We start from the raw sequence: 17,831 nt of genomic DNA on the forward strand, positions 1-17,831 counted from the left end.
TACAATATGAGAGGGCAACAACATTAGCAAAATGCTGTTTGATATGCATACAAACATTTCCAAAAAATACAGTTATAAAATCGCTCAATAATTGGATTTTAGAAATAGTCTATGTAGATTAGTATATGATTATGGTATATGTAGTATAGTATAGTATAGTATAGTATAGTATAGTAGAATTCAGTACAGTAGAGTAGTGTCGTGGTTAGAGCGCATGCCGCATGCGCAGCTTACACAACTGACGCAGCTGACCCCTGGTTCGAATCCCGACCGATGCGGTCATTTACTGCATGTCACTCCCCCATCTCTCTCCCATATGTCCTGTCTACCAACTGTTTAATAAAGGCGTCTGTGCCACAAAAAATGTAAAAAGAAAAATTATACCTGTAGTCCCACTCTAATTCAAACTTGAAAATTGTTAACATTAAACCTATCCTCCCAAACAGTGTCATCAGGCAACTATGGCATTGTAACCCACCGAATAAAACAAATAAAACTTTGTGATATTCATATAATAAAGGACAAAATAAGTTGCATAGTATTTATTTTATTTTTAAGTAAACAAAAAGAAAAAAATCAGGACAGCAATTTAAAAAAAAAAATAAGTAGGCTATCTAACTTAATAATAATACAGTACTCTAATACTAGTAGTAGGCTAGTATTATTATTAAAATGAACTTGGAAAACATACATACATACATACATACATACATACATACATACAAACAAACAAACAAACAAACAAACAAACAAAAAACAGTCCAGAAAGCTAAAACATACAAAAAAGGAACACAGACACAAAAAGAAACTAACGCAAAATCACCCACACAACAAGAAATGCCGCAGAAAATGCCGCAAAAAAATGCCACGGAAAGTGCCTACAAGCGACATCTAGCTGCGGCATCTCTGGGTGCCGCAAGAAATGCCGCGGAAAGTGCCGCTGCCGGCGGCAGCCAGCGGCACTTTCTGCGGCATCTCTGGGTGCCGCAAGAAATGCCGCTGCCGCAAATTGAGCCTGCCCTCTCTCGGGGCAGGGGAAGTTGGGGGCTGACAGACAGCTGCTGGTGCACTTGACTCTGTTCAGAATGAGGCATCATTTTGACAGAGGGGAGATCAACTATTATTGAATAAGAACAGCTTGATAAATGTTTGACTGGATTGCTTATTTAACTAATATAGCAGTAAAATGTAAAAATCCAGTTTTCTTGTGCTAACATGGTGAGAAAAGTGAGCTAGCTTATAGACCACAGACAGGGACAAAGTAAATATTCCATAACTTTCCGCCACAACTAACAAACCCACCTTTTTTTTTGAAATACTGGGTGACATATTGTCGACCCTTCAACTCCTTCTCCTCTCTTAATTTCTTTTCTTTTCTTTTTTGGCTGCCTGATTTTTGAGGCATACTGCCGTCTCCTCCTCCTTGCCTGCTGTGGCTGTGTGACAAACCGCCGGTGTGCTACCTGCAGCTGATCCAGTCGGACTGAACCATTTTACATAAATAGAGGGGGGAAGGGGGGCCTGCAGGCGTTGATGTTTCCAAAACAAATAAAGTTATTGTTACCAGGACATTGAAAATAAAACATGTGTGATTATATGTTAGTTAATAACTTAGTGTCATTAGGGGCCTCTCTTGGCCCCCTCAATCATGGACCCCTAGAATCCGCCTCCTTTACCCCCCCCTTTTCGGCGCCCCAGGACAGGGGCTCTCACTTTGACAATAAAAGCCCAGGTGGCTCATGTATAAACTGGGTCACAAAATTGACTGATACTCTCCACTTTACTCATTGATTAGATAACAGAGTTATCACTAGAGATGGCTCAATATCTGTATTTTTAGATTTTTAATATCTTCAAATATATGATCTGAAGCCAAACACTTCTTCTAGATGTAATTACCAAATGTATCCATTATTTTTCTCATGCTAATATAGCCAGATCAAGTATCAAAACCCATCAGAATACAGGGAATGGCACCTTCTCTGTTAAAAAAAAAATGCTTCCATTTTCAATGCTTCCAATGCCAATGGAAGCTTCAGTAGCTTCAGAGAGAGGCATTTAGCCTGCATCACTTACACTGTAGGTGCATTCTGAAAGAATCTTCTAATGAACAGGAGGAACAATTGTGGAAAGAAAATAACCACCTGAATACTTCTTCCTCCACTGTCTAAATTTCAGGCCAAAGCTAGAAAACCTCTGGACACAGGTGTAATCATGGAGATAATATTAGTACTAAATGATTTTACAGGTAATAAACCATGCTTTATTGCATTTAGCAATATCAAACAATACAGCCATTCAATTCAATCCTAACACATTGTGCTATTAAAAACCTTTATATTGATCCTCATCCTCCAAGCGTTAATTTGTAGTTGTAATGTGCACATTTTGTTTTACATAATATGTATTTTTCTTTGTATTTTGTTGCATGTACCCAGTACACGGTAGTATACGGTTTTGTACGTTGTGTAAACGTTTCGTTTTCCTTTCTTTTTTTTTGTCCCAAAAAATAAAAAATAGTACTAAATGATGGAAAACTTTAATTAATTTAATTGGGGAATTTGCAAAAAGAGACATAATGGAAAGCATGCAATGTTCTAATTAATGACTTAAGTGTAACAGTATAAGTAATGCACCAATAAATTGGTTTCATAGCCACCATTAAAACTCAGTGTAACCATGGAGACGATGACACTGTGCTGCAGCTAGGGGCGCTGTGCTGGATCATACGGGTATGCTCATTGTGAAGGTAAAAGGTCAACCTGTGTTAACGTGTCATCGGGCTGTCGCTACACCGGTGTCACTCAGCCCGCATCAGTAACCGAGCTGACCTGTACCGTTTTCTCAAAAAAAAAAAAAATGGCCAAAAAGCGGAGAGAAAAACGAGAGACCGACGGCCTGTCCACGGCCCCGGAGGAGGTGAAAGCTCCTAGCGAGCCTCCAGCGCTGAAAGGTAGGGTCGGGCTGGGATGGCTAGCTGGTTAACGAATGAAGAGCAAAGGGAAGGAAACACAGACGACACGGATAGATTGAGAAATATTAACTGTGTGGCAACGTCGTTTGTGCCTTGAGGTCATAGCAGAAGGCTATTGTTGTTACATAGACACACAGCTAAAATTAGCCGATTAGACTGCGATGGCTAAGTTAGCTTATTAGTAATACCGGAGCTAAAGAAGAAAAGCATGTGATGTCATGTTGAAGTGGCTCAAATACAAACACAACAGCTAATAGTTACACCCTGTTAACTAGCAAGTCATATAAATAAATATCTCCTTATTGTTTAAGCAAGAGGCAGAAGAGATCCTTTTACCTGAGTAAACTCAAACACCACACTGCTAAAATACTATTAAAAGTCCTGAACTGAAAATGTTACGAACTGAAAGATTAAAAAGCACGCATAGCAGAAAAATGACCCCTTTGAGTGTTATAGTATTATATGTATATTATATCGTTAGACTGTTATTCAGTGGTAGACAGTATATTTATTCAAATACTGTGCTTTAGTACTCGTTTGAGGTGCTTTAGATATTTCTGTTTCATGCAACCTTCAAAATACTCGACTACATTACAGAGGGACAATTTGTAGTAATAATAATGATAATTATAATAATAATAATAATAATATTGTTCTTTAAACAAACCAACAATGGTTAAACACAGACACGTCTACAGTGGGGTCCAAAAGTCAGAGACAACTTTCTCATTAAATTGTATGAAATGTGAAAGTGGTGTCAGACTGTTGGACTCTGCTGTGCTTTATCAAAAGATAAAATAGTTTGAAACAGATATCCATTAATCAGAGCCTCAAAGGTAGACTGTCATCATCTCCCACTGTGCACACAAATCCTTTTAAAGCTACATTTACAGATGGATATCTCTGTATAGTTCTCTGTTAAAGGTTTAGGAATATTTAACTCATAAGTCAGGCTGACACCAGTCTGCAGTGGCCCTATGGAACTCAAACACTCATAGCATGTCTTCTTTCTGGTTATCTAAATGGCTTAGCTTAGCTATTCAAGATCAAAGATTTACCAAAGCAACCACATCCTTCTTTCTAACCAAATATCCTCATCTCTCAACCCCCTTAAAGTTAGATATTTTGTTTCTGTGCTGATGGCAGTGTCACCAAATCATGCTTATTTGTGTTAAAAACATCAAACAAGGCATCACGATGTCCAGGGTTTCAGGACTGTACTGTACTTTGACGCCTTGAATGTTATCACAATGTTCATTTGGAGTGGTGCAGTGAATTATTGTATCAACAAAGTCGAATAGAACAACCCAGAGTGAGCAGGGAGACACCTCTGAGCTGATGCTGTTCAAGTTGAGTTTTTTCTGTGTCTATAGAGTGTTATTATTAGTGTGAATTAGCCCCTGTCCATGCCTCTCAAGTCCTATTACATCCAAATGTGCTGATAATGAATGAAAGTCACAAACTGGAGTTGAGTATCAATATGTTTGTAAGTTGTTTTTAGCTTGTTGTTGCTTTTTATCTGTTGCTGTCTGTACTCTAAAACAATTATTAAGCCTTTCAATTAGTAATTAAAAACGCCAAGATTAAACAGAATAATGTCACAATCAGTCTACACTCAGCTTGTCAATTTATTATATCTTACTTAAACTAGAGTTGTCTACTAAACCACTGTACCTTTAGGAAGCACAGTGTGTTCAGCTATTGTAGAGAGTTGTTGAAATGTATTGAGTAATACTAAGCATGCAATACTTAAACCCCATTTTGTATTAGCAAGGGTTGATCTTAATGCAGTACTAGTGTTACATTGTTAGTTTTCTCTAGGTTTACTTAATACATTAATGTAGTCTAGCTGTGTTTGGACTAAGATCCAGCAGGATTTGTGGCTTTAGAGGATTTTTAAAAATGTATTTCCCACTGTCATCAGCACTTGGACTAATATGTGTATATATATGCAGATATCTGTGCAGGACACGGCGACATGATTTCTGTGTTGCTTTATCAGTTATAATTAGTATTAATTTGATTCTGGTGATTTGCCTTCAGTATCCTGGTTTATTTCTTAATTATAACTCCATGTTTCTGTAAAAGGCACACTACAAAAAGATAAGAGTAATTTTTCCATTAAACATTAACCTGAAATTAACACCTTTAACAGTTGCTGTGTCTCTATGAGGCATGATTGAACAGTCTGGCTCAGCAACAGCAGGAGTCTCATGGGGAAGACTCAGCTCCCTGGTGGAGGTTGAAAAAGTGATGCAAAATTTATAAGCAAATTACATGATGCTTCCTGATAGCTAGTCATGTCTGTTCTTATTATAAGCTGCATGTTAACCAGGTAAATGACTCACTCTCCCTCCTCACAGAGGCTCTTCACACAGGGGGGTCAGCGCGCATGTCTCTCCTGATTCTTCTGTCTATCTTCACCTGTGCTGCCTCAGTCATGTACCTGGTCTACAGGAACTTCCCAGAGCTTCCTGAGTAAGTTGCTTTATGGATTCATGCTGACAACACCCATCTCTGGACATTAATGTTATGGGTTTTTGAGTTTACGCAAAAAAATCTAGATCAGCATTTTGAGGAAAAGGATTTGTGCACAGTGTTGATTCAGAATAGACTACTTCAATTAAACTGTTGCCACTTATTGATCACATGACGTTCAAAAGTCTTCAGGTGTAAAACAATTGGTAATTATATTTATCTAGGCCATTTTGGGGGATTTTTTTTTTTTTTAATTGGGGAAAAGTCTTTTCTTTTGTTCTACTGCACTGACTGACTGAAGGGATTTTACAAAGTATCTGGTTTCATTGAGGAGGACTGAATCATTTTATTATAGAGAAAATAGGACAAAGAAACATGACTGAGAATTAGTTGAGAGATGAGAATAAAACCAGACATGCAGTTCCATCTGCACACACTCACTTAAGAACTCATAAGAAAGATACCATGGTCAAATAAAAGAAAAAAGACGCCCCACAAACAAGATCTAAAGTCTGTATGTATTTGGGGCATAGAAGAGAGCAATTTCTGTTGTTTACAGATGCTAGATTGTCAGAAATGTTTTTCTCTTATAAAAACAAGTAGAAAGAATTTGTGTGAAATATGAACGACTGAAGGTTTTTTGTTTGTTTTTTCCAGCGATGAAATGGAGAAAATTAAGATCCCTAAAGACATGGATGATGCCAAAGCTTTGGGGACTGTGTTGTCTAAATACAAAGACACCTACTACACCCAAGTGTTGGTGGCCTACTTTGCAACCTATGTTTTGTATCCTTTTTGAGAAAATATAAAGTCTCCACTTCCTACTGCTATGCAAAAGTGAAGCCAAAAGCCAGGAGCTGCCATCTTGCTCGCATGACGTCCTTTGGAACCAGAGTCTGTGCAGTAGTCGGTCTGCGGGACGCGCCCCTCCAGCTGTCCCACTGCCTGACGGAGGTTTGAGAGCGGCTATCACAGCTGTCAATCATGACGTTACATCCCCTTTTTATGTAATCAATTAACTAATTAAAAGCAAACTTATGGGCACTTCCGCATGATGCGAACGACCTAAAATGACAGAAATCATCTTTGTGGAAAGATTTGGCTCATGTGTCATCCGCTAACGTGGAGGAGGTAGGACATATGACCTATGCTGCAGCCAGCCACTCCAGGGGGCGATCAAGATGTTTTAGCTTCACTTTTGGGAGCTGTCATGAAGTCAGTATTTACATAAAGTCAATGGTAGCAACAACTTATGCCAATGTTTCCTATGTGTGTGTCTGTGTGATAGCTCTGTATGTTTTTGCAATATTGTTTTTCTTGACACCTCGATCAGCCTCCAGACATTTGCAATCCCTGGATCTATCTTCCTCAGCATCCTGTCTGGATATCTTTACCCTTTCCCCTTGGCTCTTTCCTTAGTCTGCTTGGTGAGTAAGAATGATTTGAAATGTGTGACTAAAAACAAATGTTGTATTTTATAAAGCACAACTACACACTGAAATAGATCTCATGTCTCTACGGGACATATTTAGTTGTGTAAGCGAAAGAGATCGTGGGCCCTATTTTAACGATCTATAGCACATACGCGTGAAACGCATGGCGCATGGTGCCTTTGGGGTGTGTCCAAATCCACTTTTGCTATTTTAACAGCGGAAAAATGGTCACTGCACCAGACGCATGGTCTAAAAGGGATGTCACCCCCCATTCCCTTTAATATCCAGGCGCGCTGTCATCTTGGCGGATTGTTAGTTTGATGACGGATTTACCAGGATTGGTCACATGACTACATTGACAGTTTCATTGATCATTACTGTGATTGACTGATTCTGATACATAGTGGCACGTCATTGTGACTTTATTTAATATGTTGATGTACATCATAACACAAATTCACATTGTGGTCCTTTTTATTTGCAATGTTTTGCATGTTTGTGTGCTGCTGCACGCCCATGTGTGTAACAGGCACAGTGTCTGCGCGCAGCGCACCCGCCCAGGAGCAACAGTGACATATGCGCCAGTGACTTTAGACCTGTTTTATTTGGTCAGTAGCGCAATCGCTTTCCTCTGCCCCAAAATAGCAATGCGCCACCAACGCGTCTGACCACACCTCATTTTGAGACCAACACGTCCATAGGCGTACAGACTGGTGCAAGTGCATTTGCTATTTAGACAACGTGTACGCAGGGCGAGAAAATGACAACTGCGCCGGGAGAAACTAACTAAGATACATGCGCCACGCCCACCATCCACTGTGCCCCGACCGCAAGTTGGGGCCCTGTGTTTCTTTTAATGTACCCTTTTAAGTATTTCAGTGAAGCCAAAATCTTGCAAGCAAACTATTGCAAAGTGTCTAATTTGTAGTGACACATTTATCTGCAATGTTTTGGTGCTAGACCTTCATCAGGCCAAAGTCAACATTTTAAATCTTGCAGGCATTGATAGGGAACATAACAAACAAAAAACCTTATAATTATTACTCCAGTTTTAAAAACACAAACACTAAATTTTTGATCAACTGCTAAGAGTTGATTTGTGATGGGGTTAGGGTTGCAAAATTCCGGGAATTTTCAAACTTGGAAACTTTCCATGGGAATTAACGGGAATTAATGGGAATTAACGGGAATTAACGGGAATAAACGGGAATAAACTGGGAATTTACTAAACTGAAGGTAGGTTCTTATTAGGGAACTTAAATATAGTTGTGTAAAATAATATTTTAGTATAATCCTGACTAAAACAACCAGATATCATGCAGTACAGTTGAATATCTAATGCTATCTGAGACCACGCCCCCTACATGCACTGTGCATTCCTCCATCACACGCACAGATGATTTCTACAGTTCTGGACCACCCTTTTGAGCCCAGAGCACACAACTTGAAGCCAGACTTTTGAGCCTGTGGTTTTGATGACATTATATGGTAATATATTTAGGGATATTTTTATGTGTAAGTGCTATATTTAGCCTTATGGTGGAAAAAATAAAACTGGTCAAAACCAAATAAACCACAATTTATACAGTAAATATCACTTCAACAGACAGGAGTGGAACTTTGATGTTACTAGTTATATCATTTGCACCTAAGTAAATAACAATAACTAATAGTTTTAAAAACATCTTATATATTTTGGATTTTATGAGTTGTATCTCCACCAGGACACATTGGACACACCCCTGTCAGGGATGTACAGCTTCACTGACACATTGTTGTATTTTTTCAGAGTTGTGTGTGAAACCATTAAGAATAATAACATTTAGTTGTTTTTTTAATATTAAATTATAAATAATTTAATAATTTAATGTAACTTCAAAAGCTCAGGGACATCAAGCGACATTGTGCATCTTTTTTCATCGTCAACTTAAAATAATGTTCTGTTTTTTAATGGAGGGGTGGACTTTTTTTATCCAATTAATCAATCAAATGATGATACCTTTCCACTAAATTACCCTCAGTTGCCATAAATTCCCATTTAATTCCCATAAATTCCCATAATTCCCTTAATTCCCATGGAAAGTTTCCAATTTGGAATATTTCCAAAATTCCCCAGCTTAACTTCCCATGGAAATTTACCGGAAACTTTCCGGAAATTTACCGGAAATTTTCCACCCCTTTGCAACCCTAGATGGGGTATTGTAATTGAGTTTTATTTAACTAGTATTTTTTATAACTTAAATGTAACAAAGTCTATAATTTGAGCTCTTTATCTCTACGCTACATGCCATACTGCTGCATTGCATCAGCATTTGTTTCTCTTCTTCCTGTATGATATGTGTTGCCAATTATGAGAGACGAGGCACAAAACCACAATGTTTCCTGTGGCAACCAGGAGGGGCGCTGGTTAATGTATGAAAGCAACAAGGCCCTCAACCTCTGGTTTGAAACTACTTGCAGTGTATTTAGTATAACTAAATAGACCAGTAAGAGAGATAACAACCATGTGTTTTCTCTTCTAACAGTGCTCTGGGCTGGGTGCATCCTTTTGCTACATGCTGTCTTATCTGGTGGGCAGACCCATGGTCTACAAATATCTCACAGAGAGAGCACAGAAATGGTCCCAGCAGGTAAGAGCTTTAACAAAATGTGCACTGTTAATTAAATGTATATTTATAAGAGCAATTTTCCATTCAAGAAGTGTGATTTGGATGTTTATTTTTACATGCACAAGGGGAACAAAACTTCTCATAATGTAATGCAGAACATTGAATCAGCAGCTCTCTCAACACAGTGTTGAAAAACTGATACTGACTTATAAGCTTCACAGTTAGGACTCATTGTAGAGTTGTTGCATAGGATTGCACTGATGTTCCTGTTAAGTAAGTGTGTGTGTGTGTGTGTGTGTGTGTGTGTGTGATAGATAAAGTGGTTGAAACACTCTGCTCATGACTTTTTGCTTGCAGGTTGACAAACATAGAGACCATTTAATCAATTACATCATCTTCCTGAGGATAACCCCCTTTCTTCCCAACTGGTTCATCAACATCACCTCACCTGTCATCAATGTGCCTTTGGGGGTTTTCTTCATTGGTACTTTTCTTGGTAAAGATGCATTTTGTTGTATTTTATTTTAGTAATATGTTTTGTTATTAAATGGTTCCATTGACTCACTTGTGTTCAACTTCTCTCATTCACAGGAGTGGCACCGCCATCCTTCGTAGCGATCAATGCAGGTACAACACTGTACAAACTGACCACAGCGGGCGAGGCTGTGTCCTGGAACTCTCTGGCTGTTCTCGGTGTACTCGCCGTGCTCTCCATCTTGCCCGTCTGCTTCCAGAAAAAGCTGCAGCAGAAACTAGAGTAGAACACTGAACACCGCAGCACCTCATCTGCTGTCTGATCCCACATCCCCATCCCTCGGCTCAGGAACACGCAGCTGTCACAAGTTGCTCTGCCTCGGTCTCATACACAGCTGCTTGTGGTGCTGGTGGACGAATCTCTGACCGCTGACACAACAAGCACTCATTGACCACAAAATGCATGCAGTGGTGGGTTGTTCCTGATATTAAGTAAAGTATAAACTGGCCGCTGCTTGCACATGTTTTTCAGTTTCTGTGAATTATGTTGTTGATTGTGCCACATCATGTGAATAATAGGAATTACATTATTTGTTTTTATTGAAGGCACTGCAAATTGTTGTTTGAGTCTCGCCTGAGAAGGTGCTACTTGTAGGATGTTGGAATAAAAACACATTATTTTTATACTTGTATTATTTTTTTTAAATGCAAGTACTAGTGGCTAAAAATGGCCTCCTTTCCATCAGGAATAGAGTTTCTCTCTGCTTGTTAGAAACTGCCAAAACGTCACATCACAGTTCATATTCACAGTTTTCGGAGGACTCCTGATTGTGAACCCTTTTTAAACCTGTTTATAACTATTACAAATATCTTTTTACATGATTTCTTTTAAACATTTGCTTTGGCAGTAGCATATCAATTTCAACATCCTATTTGTAGCACCTTTAAGATTCACTCCCTTTCTAATATTTATTTTAACCTGCTTGTGTCTCATTTGAACCCAGTGAAGTGTACTACCACAGCAATAATTGTCACACTACTGTTGAAAGTGGATTTTAGTCTTTTAAAAGTACATTTTAATACCTGGCGCTTGCCTTGGTGAACGTGTGCAGGGTGGAGGAGAAAATGTAACACGACGGATCTGAATAACTGTGTTGATGTATGGATGAGTTCCCGTGTTCTTCTTTGAAAGGTACCTGGATCTACTGCCACATAAGACCCTTTTTATTTTCACACTTTTCTGTTCATGATCGTGAACTGAAGTAGCTCTTTCTCTCTGTAGCTTGTAAAGAACAAGCAAAGCGGAGGTAATATTTCCTCACAGGATGGACTGGAAAGCACTTGCCCATTTTCAATTGGTATTTATAATTAAGAAGTGAATATAGATGTCAAAACAACTGATTCATATCTAGTAAGTTGCAAGCATCCCAGAAAAGCCTAACACAATTATTTTGGTCTGTGAATGTAAAAAAAAAAAAAAAAAAAGGAAAGTTTACAGACCCTCCTGGTCAGATGGCTCTTGAGTTTTGCATCTATTGATAAATATGCACCCATGTGTGTGCTGAGGTTATGTGCTTCCATCTCCACCCCTGTGATTTTATTTGTTATGCTAGTATAGAACTGGAGAAGTCGTCCACACTGTGGGTGATGCACTAGTGCCCCCAATAAGACTGCCAACAAACTGCAAGGTATCAAAGCCTTACCTTGCGTTTACTGCTTCCTTTCTTCACCAGGTCAAATGTGTTCTGATGCCTGATTTATGTTATTGGTTTGTGTTCTTTTAATTGCGCTGAATGACTTATGATTTTGTTCTGTGCTATATAAACTTTATTGAATTTTTCATTTTTTATGTTATTAATTATTTTCTCACTCATGTACTGTACCAAGATAACTTGTAGCTGCTGCTTAAAAACCTTTCTGGAAGGTTAGACCTTGATGCAGTGAATGTACATGCAGGTTTTTATTTTTTTTTTTAAAGGTCTTTATATGAGAGACTTTGTTTAATCTTAAAATTGCATTGATGGAAACAGTAGGTTTGGCTCATTTTCTGTTTTCACTCTTTCCAACATCTTAATGCTGAACAGATTACTGTCCACTACCATGAGATTATTAATCTCTCAAATCCAGATGTGAAATGACGACCTAACATTAATTTATGTAAAGTTTGAACAGTTTTGTTTTAAGGTTATAATGTCTGAGCATTTTCTGCTGACACATTTTGATCATCAGAAAAGACTGTCGGGTTGTTTTTATGGTTCTTACAGGGTTATGATGAGAAAGCTGCATTTTTACACCTGAAATACATCGTCATCTTGAAAATTCAAAGTCAGTAAGTAGGATAAATCAAATTTTTGTCTTAATATTTACCCAGAAAGTGATACCTTTCTTGTGAGGTCTCCACAACACTGAATCTTCCAAGAAATGAAAAATGGGAGAATCTTAATAGATTTCTTTTTTTCTATTTGTTAAAACATTCAAACCTTAAACCTATTCTAAACTTAATGCTGAACATATACTTAAACTGGATATATAACTGGTATTTTCGTCCTGTCATTCTGTCAAAGATGTAATCATTTCTTTGTAACTGTTTGTTAACATCTCAGAAGGCAGTATTATTTTGTACTGAGCAGTGATGTATTGCAGTTCCAAGTGTTAACAGATTGCAATTTTCTGTCCTATCTAATCAAATTTATGTTGTTTTTAAAAAAATATTTATTGAATCATTAAAATGATCTTTACAGAATATGATTGAGTTTTGAAAATGATGTGTGGAGCTCCTGTTTCATCCTCATTCTCATGTCTCCTAATGTAGGCAGCTGTCAACATAGTGCTGTGGCCTTTTGTGGATAAGAAACACTGCAGTAAAAAAAAAAGAAGATGAATATGAAGTTCTAGCAAATCCTTCCAATGTTTTCTGGCATTTACTTTAAGACTGGATGAAATGAGTGAAGCACATTTCATATTCATCTCTGCATGCTGCTAAATTTAAACCTTGGTGAATCATCGCTGTTCTTGCTACTTATGATTTTACAGTAGTGTGTTTGTTCTTCCACTCAGCTCCACTATTCATAAGGCTCAGAAAAAGCAGGACTAAGTGTTAAAAAGCCTGTCTTGAATGTGTCTTACAAACTGAAGCAGGAGGTTTTTAACAAAGTGAACTTCCAGCTGATGAGAGTAATCACAGTAAATCAAGTCTGGTTCAAGAACTGAGACATCAAGCACTGATTACTCCATTTCAAATAAGAGAGAACTGACAGATAGAGACAAAACTGCACATACAGTTTATAATATGGAGAATAATATATTGAAAACAAAAATAAATTAAAAAAGACCACTGCAACTACAAAAACAATGTGTTGCAAACATCTGCTTTCAAATCACATTATTGTCTTGTCTGAGGTGTTTAAAGTTCTATGGTATGATGCACATTTTCTAATCAGTTAAGACAAAAAAGAGTTCTTGTGCGCTTTTGAGCAGTGGTGCTCAAGGTGGGGTTCGGGGGCAACCAGGGGTCCTTGGGCGAGGTTACAGTGGTCCCCAGCGAAAAAGGAAAAACATCTATTTTCATGATAATTTCATCCATAAGTCACACAATGATAGATTGTATGACTTTTTTGGTTGTGGGGTTCATACACTTCTGTAATAAAACATGTGATAGTAAAAATCTTATCAGATGGTGGTCTGTGATCTAATTTGTGTCACTTCAAGTTATCCTCAAATAGAAATCTTTGAACAACTACCACCATTTACAAAACAAAATTGAGCTAATGCCACCAGGTGGTGACATTGTAATATACATGATAAGAAGCTGAAAAGCTCTCACTCAAATATAAACACTCCAGGCTGAATGGTTAGAAAATGTATTAACAAGCAGTTAATCTATAATATAATATATAACTTATAACTCAAAAGCACAAATACAATTAAAAAACTTAAATCCAAGTGTTAATTTGTTGTAGTGAGCTCACAAATTAAACTGAGGAACCTTATTATTATTATTATTATTGTCCTATTGTGAAATGTTGAGCAACTGTTTCATACTTGAGTCCAGCCTGGTATGAAAACAACACAACCATTTCAAGAAAGAACAAACAAAAAGAAAATTTACAAATTTGGCTCCAATATGTCTTATTGTACCAACAGTCAGTATTACATTCAGTGATGTTTTCTGAGTAAATTGTACTTGTAAACTCTAATCTATGCTTCATTGTCAAGAATACAAACTGTTTTACACTGTGATCTACAGAATTAAATATGTTTATCATCTCAGTGAAAATGAGGGCATGAGGAGAGAGAGAAGATGAAGGATTTAGAGGATCATTTTGATGCTTCAGTAAACAATTATCCTAAAACCACTTTGCCTTAAAGTAAAGTGAAGCAGGACAGAGGAGGTCCAGTGACTGCTGAGTTCTGGCTGCTCAACATTAATAATCCTGCATGCAAAAACATCAGCAGACTGATGTGACCTGATGATTACAGATGTAGACCACAATGCATTTCGACTGCAACACTCACTGATTTTTTGTAAAAATGTCTTTTTTTTAATACAGTCTATGGTTAAAAACATAGAAATACGTATATATATATGTACGTATGTATATACATACTACATATAATGTTATACATATACGTACGTACGTATGTAGGCTATATATGTCTATGGTTAAAACCGTTAAAACTAGAAAGAACCGGAAATTAAGCAGATATTCTTCAAAATAAAACAATAATTATCACCAACCACAACAATTATATAAATTACTCATTTGAGTGAATTACTCTAAAGGGAGTCGGAGTGTTCAGCATATATGGTGGAGCATAACTAAATACATTTACTTTGAGGTATACTTGCACTTTACTTGATTATTCCCGTTTGATGCTACTTTATAGGCTACTTCCTCTCACCTCTGCCACATTTCAGAGGGAAACATTGTACTTTCCATTCTACTACATTTATTTGACAGCTTGAGGACTAGTTATTTTCCAGATGAAGATTTGAACCTTATTGCTTTTGACTTCCTACAAAAAGCAGTGTGTAGTCATGGTCACATTTCAGATGGTGTTAACAGCTTCACCGAATAGTGATTTTTCCCTATAAATATCTCACATGCTTTGATTTCAATAAATGTTCAAACGATCCAATATTTCACCAAAGATCAAAGATCAGAGAAAAGGTTAAAAAAAAATGAAAACAGATTTGTTCTTTTTTCTTTTTTCATCTCCCATGAATCATCTCACAACCTCTCTGAATTATCTGGTGACCCCTTGGAGGGGCCCAACCCCTAGATTGGAAACCTCTGGACCAAACCAGCTAAAAGTAGGCTATGTAAAGCAGTTCAAACTAGCTCCACCTCTTGCAGCTACCGTAACAGTTACAACATGCTGCTTACATCTTGATGCTTCAGTATTAATGATCTAATGATCTCATAATAACATATCAGTCAGAGGGACCAAACCACCACTTTTACTTTAATATTTTATCTACATTTTGTTGGTGCAGAGCTTGTATTTGTAATGCAGTATTGACACAGTGGTGCTTCTACTGACGTAGAGGATCTGAATACTTAAACCCTACAAATTAAAGTTTCTGTGTATTGCTGTGGCGGCGGTGTTTTACTCTGAAGGGTCGCAGCCGGGTGTGAAACAGCTACGGTTCCGACGCTTTCTGCTAGCAGTTAGCTGGAAGTCAGTCGGTAGTGATTTTCGAGCTTCGCAGTAACGTAGCATCCGTGATGGCAGGGAGGAATAACCTCTCCGGGTCGCTCTAATATGCTCCCTGTTGAAGGGATAAGGGAACCACCGGACCAGTCTCAAAATGACCACCGGCTTCAGCTCCAATTCCTGCCGGTTCGCAGATTATTTTGTGATCTGCGGACTCGACACCGACAGCGGGCTGGAACCCGACGAACTGTCCGGTAAGCACTGCAGCCATCGCGGTAATGTCGGGCAGGAGGCAGGGAGATGTAGCCAGCTTAAAAATAACACCGAGACAGCCTCTTCATGTAGATTTAACAGTGTGAATGGTATAATTGTTAGTGTGACATTAACCGGAGGCTGTTAGGATGACCGTACACCGCATTTAACGTGAATGTCAGGCCTATCGTTAGCTCATCCCAGCCTGTTTGTTTGTGTCTGCTCGGTGAAGGGAGAGTGGATTACTGCCCCGCTATGTCTCTTTAAAGACCTGACATGAATTATAATTTAAAGCTTGTAGCCTACATAAACTCCCTGCTGAATGTTATACTATTGATCTTAAAAATCAGTGGTTGTCGCAGCTCAAATGTGGATATTTGATGCGTAAATTAACATTAATTTTAAATCAGGCCGCTGTGATGGTTGATGGTGTAACACTGATGTCAATATAAATCCTCATTACTACTAAAGTCATCATGATGCTCACTGCTGATGACACTACACACATGGCAGGATCAACTTAGAGAAAGTAAAAATATACAATGATATAAATGAGTTAATGAACAATTATAAAGGAACATAGACAAGATACAGGCTGTTTATGTTTTGTCTGTCACAATCTGAGGTCAAATATGTGTTGTTTAAAATGTTGACACCTTTTTCAAACTGCAGACACATCTAAGTAGTGTTATTGTGTTGTTTCCTCTGTGGTATTGAGGTTTTTTTTCATGTGTTTGTGCATATTTATATTGGAGCCCGACCGATATTGGCGTATCGCAGATATATCGGTATCGGTGTTGATCCTGTCCGATAAGTGCCAATATTATTTGTAAACACACCGCATTTGATTTATCTTCAAACCTTTTACCTAATTCAAGTTTCCATGTTAAACTGTAAAATATTACCACCGTGGCATACCTTTGTCACAAGGGTTTGTCTACTGCATTTGAAAAGTGTGTTTATGTATATGTTCTGTGTGTGTATATGTAAGATTATCAGCTGATATATTGATAACAGAATTTTTTTTAATCGTATCAGCATTGCCCCCAAAAATTCAGTATCGGCCAGGCCCAATTTTATATGCGAAAATCACATCGACCCCTGACATCCCCAACATTCACACAGTGCATGTACACCATCCACAACGAGCAACCTTCTCAGAGGACGCACCCTTCACAGACAATTACATAAAAATGCTGAAACCTTTTAATAAGAATACAATAGGTTGTGACACACCTGAAACCAGTTTGTTTTTTGTGACTGGAACTGAGTCCTTTTTGACTGGGACTTGGCGATATGACTAGTTGAAAATGAGAAGATGCTGCAAATACTGAATATATGCATGTGAAGCTGTTGCCTGTGGGTCAATGGTTAGTCTGGGCCCTGTATAGTGCTATTGATCTTATACCATAATGCTGGTCACTAGATGTATGTTTTGGTTTTTACATCAATATAATAACCTCTCTTCATTCGTCAGGTTATTTATATCTCTGTGTTAAGACGAATCCAGAAATTAGATTAGATTTTCCAAAACAGTGTTCTACATGATGATGATATATTAATATAACAATACACAATGTACATATTGTGATAGAAGATCTGATACTTTACGCACTTGTTTAATTGAGACAAATACTACAAATGGTTAAATATTTTCTGTGTGTTTGTGATGACTCAAATAACTTGGATTTGCTGATATAAATAGCACAGTGGCGGTTGGGAACACTGACCAACTTTAGATGGTTACTGTAGCACTTACAACATTGGTGTTTTTGGAGACATAAGTCGAAACAATACATGATTTTACCATCCTGAACCTTTTGAGACACAGAATCCAAGATAAAAACCTACCAAACAAACCACTTAATGTACAATATGTTCAAAAACATCTGATTAACATTTCAAATGAGGTGAAGGAGTCATTATGTGAAGCCTGTTCATGTTAATTTTGAG

At 37.8% G+C, this 17,831-nt stretch overlaps 2 protein-coding genes across 3 annotated transcripts in view; both read left to right on the forward strand.

Moving 5' to 3' along the window:
- Positions 1-2,749: 2,749 nt before the first annotated feature.
- tmem41b (transmembrane protein 41B) lies at positions 2,750-12,711 on the forward strand. The gene is made up of 7 exons (XM_053335405.1): positions 2,750-2,953; positions 5,338-5,452; positions 6,110-6,238; positions 6,786-6,879; positions 9,411-9,515; positions 9,852-9,990; positions 10,086-12,711. Exons 1-7 carry the CDS (start codon positions 2,860-2,862, stop codon positions 10,253-10,255), a joined length of 846 nt encoding a protein of 281 aa, XP_053191380.1. The 5' UTR covers positions 2,750-2,859; the 3' UTR covers positions 10,256-12,711.
- Positions 12,712-15,668: 2,957 nt separating this feature from the next.
- The window catches only part of dennd5a (DENN/MADD domain containing 5A), a 38,440-nt gene continuing 36,277 nt past the window's right edge, over positions 15,669-17,831 (forward strand). For both annotated transcript variants that reach the window (XM_053335214.1, XM_053335285.1), the window contains exon 1: positions 15,669-15,880. In XM_053335214.1, coding sequence (XP_053191189.1) covers positions 15,781-15,880 — 100 coding nt within the window. In that variant the 5' untranslated portion in view covers positions 15,669-15,780. The remainder of the gene's footprint in view (positions 15,881-17,831) is intronic.

Source organism: Scomber japonicus, chromosome 1 (genome assembly GCF_027409825.1).
Source record: "Scomber japonicus isolate fScoJap1 chromosome 1, fScoJap1.pri, whole genome shotgun sequence".
Lineage (NCBI taxonomy): Eukaryota > Metazoa > Chordata > Actinopteri > Scombriformes > Scombridae > Scomber > Scomber japonicus.

What these genes read in the sequence shown, in the direction of transcription:
- tmem41b (XM_053335405.1), top strand. Translation starts at nt 2,860, where the DNA reads ATGGCCAAAAAGCGGAGAGAAAAACGAGAGACCGACGGCCTGTCCACG. An exon ending in CTCTTTCCTTAGTCTGCTTG is followed by an intron (nt 6,880 to 9,410) that starts GTGAGTAAGAAT and finishes CTCTTCTAACAG; the next exon opens with TGCTCTGGGCTGGGTGCATC. An exon ending in CTTCATTGGTACTTTTCTTG is followed by an intron (nt 9,991 to 10,085) that starts GTAAAGATGCAT and finishes TCTCATTCACAG; the next exon opens with GAGTGGCACCGCCATCCTTC.